At 43.0% G+C, this 8784-nt stretch overlaps 1 protein-coding gene across 1 annotated transcript; it reads left to right on the plus strand.

Annotated features, from left to right (window-relative positions):
* Nucleotides 1-6310: 6310 nt before the first annotated feature.
* LOC107470227 (uncharacterized) lies at nucleotides 6311-7648 on the plus strand. The gene has a single exon (XM_016089618.1). The coding sequence runs from the start codon at nucleotides 6311-6313 to the stop codon at nucleotides 7646-7648; it is 1338 nt and encodes a 445-aa protein (XP_015945104.1).
* The last annotated feature ends 1136 nt before the right edge of the window (nucleotides 7649-8784 follow it).

Genomic DNA, 8784 nt, shown 5'->3' on the forward strand with positions numbered 1-8784 from the left:
GTGCATCAAGGTCAGACCAATCAAGGATGGATGGAACCAAAAGGATCTAATCAACCCTTTTGGCAACAACACCCTCCGAGATATCCTGGACAAAGACCATTCTACCGCGATACCCAGCTGAAAGACATGGTGGACAACCTTGTAACTACCAACAAGCCCTACCCCGTGCATATAAACCGTCCTTTCAACATAAGCTCGAACCACCACACTCACAAGCTTCTCTTCACCAGTCGCCATCATATGATCCTTCCTTACCCCAATACCAATTCAATCGTTCCCAGTCATCACTACTTCCCTATGTATCGTGTCTAAGTCCAGCAAACCGCGAAGCAGAGGATCGCCTAAAAGAAACAATAACTAAATTTCAAACAACCATTCAACAACTGGAGCACGCACTAATCCAATGGGCCACTAAACGCTCAAATATACAAGGATCAACCACAGCTCCATGTGGACAACCCGATGAAGAGCGTAGCATGAAAGAAATACTAGAGACTCCAGTGGACAAGGCAGAGAATGAATTTGTACTAGAACAATTAGAAGAGGCTGTTTTTGTTCAAGAAGAAGAGTTGGTTGAAGATCTAGGCGATGCTGAACTTCCTTGGTAATCCAGAATTGAGGAAAACTCCGTCTAGGATGCTACAGTTGATGCTAAGGAAGATACTGTACAATCTCCAAGGCAAGTCGTTTATGAGGAATCAGACGGAATAATCCAAGAAGCAAATTCCCTTGATGGTGATATTCACAAGTCTAGCTCTCTTGGTGATGAAAACTTGCGTCCGCAAGTGAATTCTCTGAGATCGAAGAATCTTCCCCAAGTGAATATGAAGATGATGCGGAGGTAGATTTCTCTCAACCTCCAATCTATGACTTGAGTGATGAGGAAGACACGGAAGACTTTGACCAGGACACAGATACAATTGAAGATCTTTGCAAAGAAGTGGAGGAATTCACAGAAGAGTATAAGGGAGTAGAACTTACAAAACCACCAAAAACACCTATCCCAAGGCTACTACCACCTAACACAAGCTTCAAATGGGTACAATCCTTAACTTATGACTTTACTTATTCACTTGAATATGGTTTACTCGAAACAGATGGCCAGCTTAGAGCTCTCTGCGGCTTTAAGAGTAAAAGGGAAATGGCTCGTACTCAGAGCTGGTGCACAAGGTTCAATAAAGTTCCACGCTTCACCTCGAAGTACACGGATTGGTATCATGCTCAATTGCATGGATCATAGAGAACGTTTGGTCACCACAGTGAGATTCTACTTTTTAACCCGCCCGAATGGAAACTTACAAATCAAAACGGAGGCGGATTTAAAAGCAAGGCTTGGAATCCTGGAGTTTATTCTGACATTTATCACCCCAGGAACCTAAAAATCTGTTTGAAGCTGTTCAGAAGCTTCACATGCCTAGTTTGGGACTTCGGAGGCTATTGGCATTTCAAGCACTGGTGGAGATTTTTGGACGAATTTAAACATAAGCCACCCTAATCGGAAGCTCCTCCAATGTCCAACTTAAGGACTCTAACTAAAAGTGCTAGGTGAGAGACAACCCACCATAGTATGGTCGTTTCTTTTTCAGTTTATTTCATCATTATTTGTTTTTATTTTTATTTCCTTTTCATTTTACTTTAGTAAACCTGGAATCATGCATAGCACTCATATTAATCACTGCATTCTGCATTGTTTATGCATATATAAAAAAAATTTTCGCTACGCGACGCGATCACATCAGCGACGCATCCGCATCGCTTGGAGAGAAAGGAAAATTAAAAGTGAATAGAAAGTCACGCAGGAGCGTGGCTGGAGGCGTGCTAATGGCACATATCGACCCACGCGAATGCGTCGCTGACGCCTCCGCGTCGAATGGGAAGTATGGCCTCCCACGCGACCGCGTGCCCTGCATTTTCGACGTAAAAGGGTGCACAATGCCATATTGTGCGAGAGTGGTGCTGGAAGCACAATCCTTGTCATGCGACCGTGTTGCCGACGCGGCCGCGTTAATTATTTTCTGATGCACACTCACGCGATCGCGTGCCCCACGCGATCGCGTCACCCAATTTTGGCAATTAAATTGAATCGAACAGAGAATTGTGCTGGAGCGAGGCTGCACTCGCGCCAACAGCGCAACACGGGTCACGCGACCGCGTGACTGACGCGATCGCGTCGTCTTACCTGACGCGTACCCACGCGAACGCGTGCCTTCCGCGGCCGCGTCGCATGCGCCGCACAGCTCACCCTAAAACTGCCATATATCTTATCTTTCTCTCCTCCAAATCCTAATTTTTTCTTCTCTTTTCTTATTTACTTCCTCTTCCCTTCTTTCCCTTCTCATTCTTCTTATTTTTTTATTTTATTTTAATTTATTTGCATATCTCATTCATTACATTTTAAATCTGTGCATATTTTTATTTTTTTTTCTGAATTTTTTATTTTTCCATTGGTGTTAAATATCCCTTCTTATTCAACTGTTACATCTTTTCTTGAATTTATTTTGGTAACTTGTTTTACACTGTTGGGCAATACTATTTAAGTCAATCTTTTATGTTATTTGTATTAATTTTGCATTGACATGAATTTATATTGTCTTACACTCTCCTCCCCTATGTTACAAATTTTATACCACTGGTATGCCATGGCTTCTATCATTTTCTCACGTACATGTTGAAGCTTCCATGTAAATGAGACCATTATCATTTGGCATTACTCAACCCATATTTCATTTACTTTCTATCTTTATTTTTGGGTTACTTTTCTTTCCTTTTTCTTTCAGGATGGCCAACCGGAAGGGAAGCGGAAGACGTTTACATGGGGAGACAGACAAGTCCATCTGCAAAATCTTGAAGAAAAGCTTCAGTTGGAACAACCCGTCCACCTGCACATCTCAGCATGCACTGAGGACGGTGCAATCTTTAAGTGTAGGGAGGTCGATACCGATCTCCGTGGGTTAGTACTTTTTTTTCAACACCAATAATCTTATTTTCTTTATTTGTTTATTGTTGCATCTGCATATTTGATTGCATATTTATTTGATGATTTTGTGCATTTAGTTACTACTTGGTTAAAATAATACATTTCTTTTAAAATCCTATTTTTGAAAAATTTCACTAATTTAAATTGAAAATTTTTATGTTAAAAATTTGTTTGAAGTTGTAATTGGAACATAGTTTTTGAGCCAAAGAACACACAACCTGTGAGATTTGAGCTTATTTACATGGTTACATTATTTAACCATAGACATTTTATTCTTGTGTGTTTACTTCTCTATGATTGCAATCTTAGCTTTGTTTCATTCTATATATCCAATATTTAGTGTATTTAAATACTTGCATATGATTGAGGCCATTGTTAATTCTAGCTCACTTATCCCAAAATTAGCCTACCTTTTACATCACCTTTGTTAGCCCCCTTGAGCTTTTAATCCCCTCTTGTTCTATAAACCACAATACTAGCCTTAAGCAGAAAAACAAAATAAAAATTCCAAGTTGAATCCTTGGTTAGCTTAAGATAGAAAATCATGAATAGAGTTAAATGTGGGAAACCTTGTGGGAACATGAGTGATAGAAACATAGGGTTAGAAAGATTAAAAAAGAAATAAAAATAAATTTGGAAAACATGCTCATAAGAAAATCAAAGTGATTCAATTACCATGTGCATCAAAAAAAAAAAATTTCAGCATCTGAATAAAAGGGGATACAAAAAGAAATTCCCCAATGAAAATAATACACATGGGATAAACATAAAAAGTGAAACATGAGCATGTAATACAAAAGTGGAAAAAATTATGGGTAGCTAGGTATGATTACTTTAGAGTGTATGTATGCTAGGTGAGATCTTAGACTAATCAAGGATTCACTTTATAAAGCTCACTTAGCCATATATATACCCTTACCCTTACCTTAGCCCCATTACAACCTTGAAAAGACCTCATGATGTTTGCATTGATGCATTAAATATTGTTGATTGGTGAGATGAAGAACAAAGTGTTAGAAAGCATGACTAGGGAAGAGTAGAGTGATTGACCCTAGACACTTGAGAGATTAGAAGTGCATATACATTTCCTGTGAGGGTTCAATGCTTGATTCTATGTTCCCTGCTTTCATGAGCTATCTTCTTACAAGTTTACTTATCTTTTATTGTGTAATTTGAATTAGTGGAATTTGGTTTATATTTATTCTTGGAGAATTTATTTACTTTTAAACCAAGTAGGTAGAAACATTTTGCATGTAGCTGCATTCATATACATAGGTTGCATTTCATAACATTTCACCTTTCCTCTTCATCTTTATAGCTTCTTTTGAGCTTAGCATGAGGACATGCTAATGTTTAAGTGTGGGGAGGTTGATAAACCACTATTTTATGGTTTATCTTGTGCTCAATTGAGTGGTTTTTATCTACTCTTTACCCACTTATTCATACTATTTGCATGGTTTTATATTTCCTTCCTGATTATGTGCTTTGATTGAAAACATGCTTCTTTGGACTTATATTTGCATATTATTAATCCTCTCTTATCACCATTAGATGCCTTGATATGTGTGTTAAGTGATTTCAGAGATTACAGGGTAAGAATGGCTTGGAGGATGGAAAGGAAGCATGCAAAAGTGGAAGGAATGCAAGAAGTTGGAAAAACTGCTAAGCTGTCTAGCCTGACCTCTTCGCACTCAAAAGGCTATAACTTTAGCTACAGAGGTCCAAACGACGCGGTTCCAGTTGCGTTTGAAAGCTAACGTCCGGGGCTTCGATTTGATATATAATTTACCATAGTTCCCATGACGCCAGGCGATGCGAACGCGTGGGTCACGCGGACGCGTGACCTAGCCAACACCCAATCCGCGCGGTCGCGTGGACGACGCGGCCGCGTCACTTTTCCGCGACCTGTACGGACCAGAAAGCGCTGGAAGTGATTTCTGGGCTATTTCTGACCCAGTTTTCGGCCCAGAGAACACAGATTAGAGGCTATAAAGTGGAAGAAATGCATCCATTCATAATCATGCCTCTCATAATTTACTTTTCATGTTTTAGATGTAGTTTTGGAGAGAGAGGTTCTCTCCTCTCTCTCTCTTAGGATTTAGATAGTGTTTTTAGAAATTAGGATTTAGGACTTCTCTTAGCTTTCTAGAGTGACTCTCGATCCCAGGTTTAATATTCCTTTTTACTATTTAATTTCTCTTTTATATTTTGATTACTCTGAAGCCTTTATTATGTTTGATTGATGTTGCCCAATTGGCTGTTGATGACATTTTTATTTAATGATAATTGAGGTATTTTCAGTTTATAATTATTCTCTTTGAATTAAGTTGTCATTGCTTCCCATTTAAGGATATTTTTATTATTCCAGCAATTTTACTTTTTTTTTCCTTTTGGTTCTGATTAAGAATTTAGTAACTCAACAGTTATTAGACTCAACATAATTAATAATCGTTATCTTGCTAATTGAGCTGCACCTAAATAATCCCAACCTTTTCTTAGGAAATAATTAGGATTCAAAGGTCAATTTAATTAGTCCCTTGACTTTCCCTTGCCCTGGTAAAGGTTGACCAAGTGGAGTTTAGATTCAACTTTTATTATAGTTGAGAGAGATAACTAAGTTAGACCTCTAAATTCCCTTATCTTGCCAAAAGTTGTTTTACAGTTATTTGTTTATTTTTAATTGCCATTTACTTTACTTGTCATTTAAATCACTTGCTTCTCACCTTCTAAACCCCGAATTCACAACCTTTATAGCCAATAATAAGAACATACTTCTTTGCAGTTCCTTGAGAAGACGACCCGAGGTCTGAATACTCGGTTAACAATTTCTAAAGGGGTTTGTTACTTGTGACACCCAAAACGTTTGTATGAAAGGACTTTTGAAGGTTTAGAAACTATACTTGCAACGAGGATTTATCCGCAAATTTCTAGACCACGCAAAAGTTCTCTCATCAACGTCACATATCCTACCTAACCATTTCTCGCCTGCACACTGACTGACTAGAGCGTCGGAGTGTCTTTGCAGGTGACCGCCCTCCATCTTTCCACAACGAGAGTCTGGCTACTCAGAAGATCAAACCCGGCACACCCGCTCGAGACGAGGCAATCCTGTCACTTCACACCTCTACCCGAACTGTCCGGTAACCGTGATCCCGATCATTGGTGCCGTCTGTGGGGACACGCTGTTATGGAAGTTGTGCCAGCGCAGAGGCGGCAGCCTCTGTCGCTTCACCGGGAGGACGACGAAGGTCCCCCCAACAACGCATCGAACCGCGCACAAGGACGTGAGAGACGCGACCTTTCGGAGGAACTGGCGGTGACAGCGCTCGAATAATGCAGGAGCTACGCCACAGAGTCCAAAATCTGGAGAGACAACTAGCCGATCAGGAGCACGATCGACGGACCACCGATCCTACTTACTCCCCGTCCCCAGAGAGCCGGGAGAGAGATTCCCACCGGAGTCACCCCTGGCACGCCTCCGCTTCCAGAACGGAAGTGGAAAGCACCCGAGAAGACTCTCCCATCCCGAGAAGACGAAATGACACAATCATCTACTCCCGAGGCAAGGAAACACGCCACAAGGGACGAGATCACGAAGGCGAAGAAGGAAGGCATGTGAGGATGCGGCAACCTGTGATAATGGGCGCCACCCCGTTCCATCGGTCCATCCTTGAGGTCCGGTTGCTGAAGCACTTTGACAAACTAACGGACATGAGGTACGATGGAACCCAAGACCCTCTGGAACACCTCACGGCTTTTGAGGCTAGAATGAATCTGGAGGGAGTAGGGAATGAGGTGAGGTGTCGGGCCTTCCCGGTCACCCTAGCCGAACCTGCGATCCGATGGTTTAACAGCCTCCCGCAAGGGTCCATCTATGAGTTTTTGGACATCAGTCGTGCTTTCTTGGCTCAATTCACAACACGAATAGTGAAGGCAAAACACCCGATCAACCTGCTCGGGATAATCCAAAGGCCCGGGGAGCCGACCAGGAAATACCTGGACCGCTTCAACGACGAATGCTTAGAAATTGACAGCCTAACCGATTCGGTGGCCAGCCTCTATCTGATGACCGGCCTCCTGAACGAGGACTTTCGAAAATATCTCACCACGAAACCGGTTTGGATGATGCACGAAATCCAAACGGTGGCTAAGGAATACCTAAATGACGAGGAAGTTAGCCAGGTCGTGGCTGCCAATAAACGGCACAACGGCTACAATCAACTGAGGCAACAGGGTAATGGAGAGAGGCAGAAAGAACAAGTTAAAGAAGGAGGGCCAAGCAAGGCACCCAGACTGTTTTCCCGAATCGGAAAGTTCACAAACTACACTCCACTCACTCTCCCCATCATGGAAGTTTACCAGCAAATAGCCAAGAAAGGGATCTTGTTGAAGCACCGACCACTCAAAGACCGCACGGGGGGAAACAAGAACCTCTACTGTGACTACCACAAGGGCTATGGACACCAAACACAGGACTGCTTTGACCTGAGAGATGCATTAGAGCAAGCCATAAGAGACGGTAAACTCTCAGAATTCTCCTATCTTATAAGGGAACCGAGGAGGCAACCGATCTCTAATCCAAGGAATGATGAAGGAGCCGGCAGTCACCCTGCACCTCTCGAAGCTAAGCCCCTCATGGTTGGACCCCATCACCGACTTCTTAGAAAATGACAGACTTCCCGACAACGAAAAAGACGCTAAGAAACTAAGAAGGGAAGCAGCCATGTATGCGATCATCCAAGGTCAATTGTTCAGGAAAGGATTCAACCAGCCCCTGCTGAAATGCCTGCACCCCGACCAAACAGACTACGTCCTCAGGGAAGTCCATGAAGGGTGCTGCGGCCATCACATAGGAGGCAAAGCCCTGGCAAGAAAATTAATTCGAGCCGGATACTATTGGCCGTCAATGATGGCTGACTCCCAGGAATTCGTTAGGAAGTGTGTCAGATGCCAACAAAACGCCAATTTCCACAAGGCACCGCCCTCCGAACTAAGCTTGTTAACGTCCTCCCGGCCATTTTCACAATGGGGAGTCGATCTCTTGGGCCCCTTCCCGGTTGGTCCCGGACAAGTCAAGTACCTCATAGTCGCCATTAACTACTACACCAAATGGATAGAAGCCGAGCTGCTGGCCAGTATATCCTCGTCCAACTGCAGGAAGTTCATATGGAGGCAAGTGATAACGCGGTTCGGTATCCCGGAGGTTGTTATCTCAGACAACGGAACACAGTTCACCGACAAGAAATTCACGGAGTTCCTCACTGGCTTGGGCATAAGACAGAGGTTCTCCTCAGTGGAACACAGTTCACCGACAAGTTCATACTGCTAGGGCTTAAGAAGTGGCTGGATAATAAAAAGGGCGCTTGAGCTGACGAGCTCGCCTCGGTCCTCTGGTCCTACCGTACGACCGAGCAGTCTTCCACTAGGGAGACTCCCTTTCGGCTAACGTACGGGCTAGATGCGGTAATACCTGTGGAAATCGGGGAACCAAGCCCACGACTACTTTTGAAGGGAGTAAAGGAAGCTGTGGAAAAGGATCTAATAGACGAAACCAGGGAGACGGCCCACTTGACGGAAACAGCACTAAAACAAAGAATGGCCCTACGCTACAACGGCAAAGCACTCAAAAAGAAGTTTGAAGCAAACGACCTCATCTTAAGGCGCAACGACATCGGCTTACCGACCCCGGGAGAAGGCAAACTGGCAGCAAACTGGGAAAGGCCCTACAGAATTAAGGAGGTAATCGGAAAGGGCGCATACAAATTGGAAAAGCTCAATGGCAAGGAGATCCCGAGGACATGGAATGC

Source organism: Arachis duranensis, chromosome 10, assembly GCF_000817695.3.
Source record: "Arachis duranensis cultivar V14167 chromosome 10, aradu.V14167.gnm2.J7QH, whole genome shotgun sequence".
Taxonomy (NCBI): domain Eukaryota; kingdom Viridiplantae; phylum Streptophyta; class Magnoliopsida; order Fabales; family Fabaceae; genus Arachis; species Arachis duranensis.

Coding starts and splice junctions, on each gene's coding strand:
- LOC107470227 (XM_016089618.1), top strand. CDS start 6,311: ATGCAGGAGCTACGCCACAGAGTCCAAAATCTGGAGAGACAACTAGCC.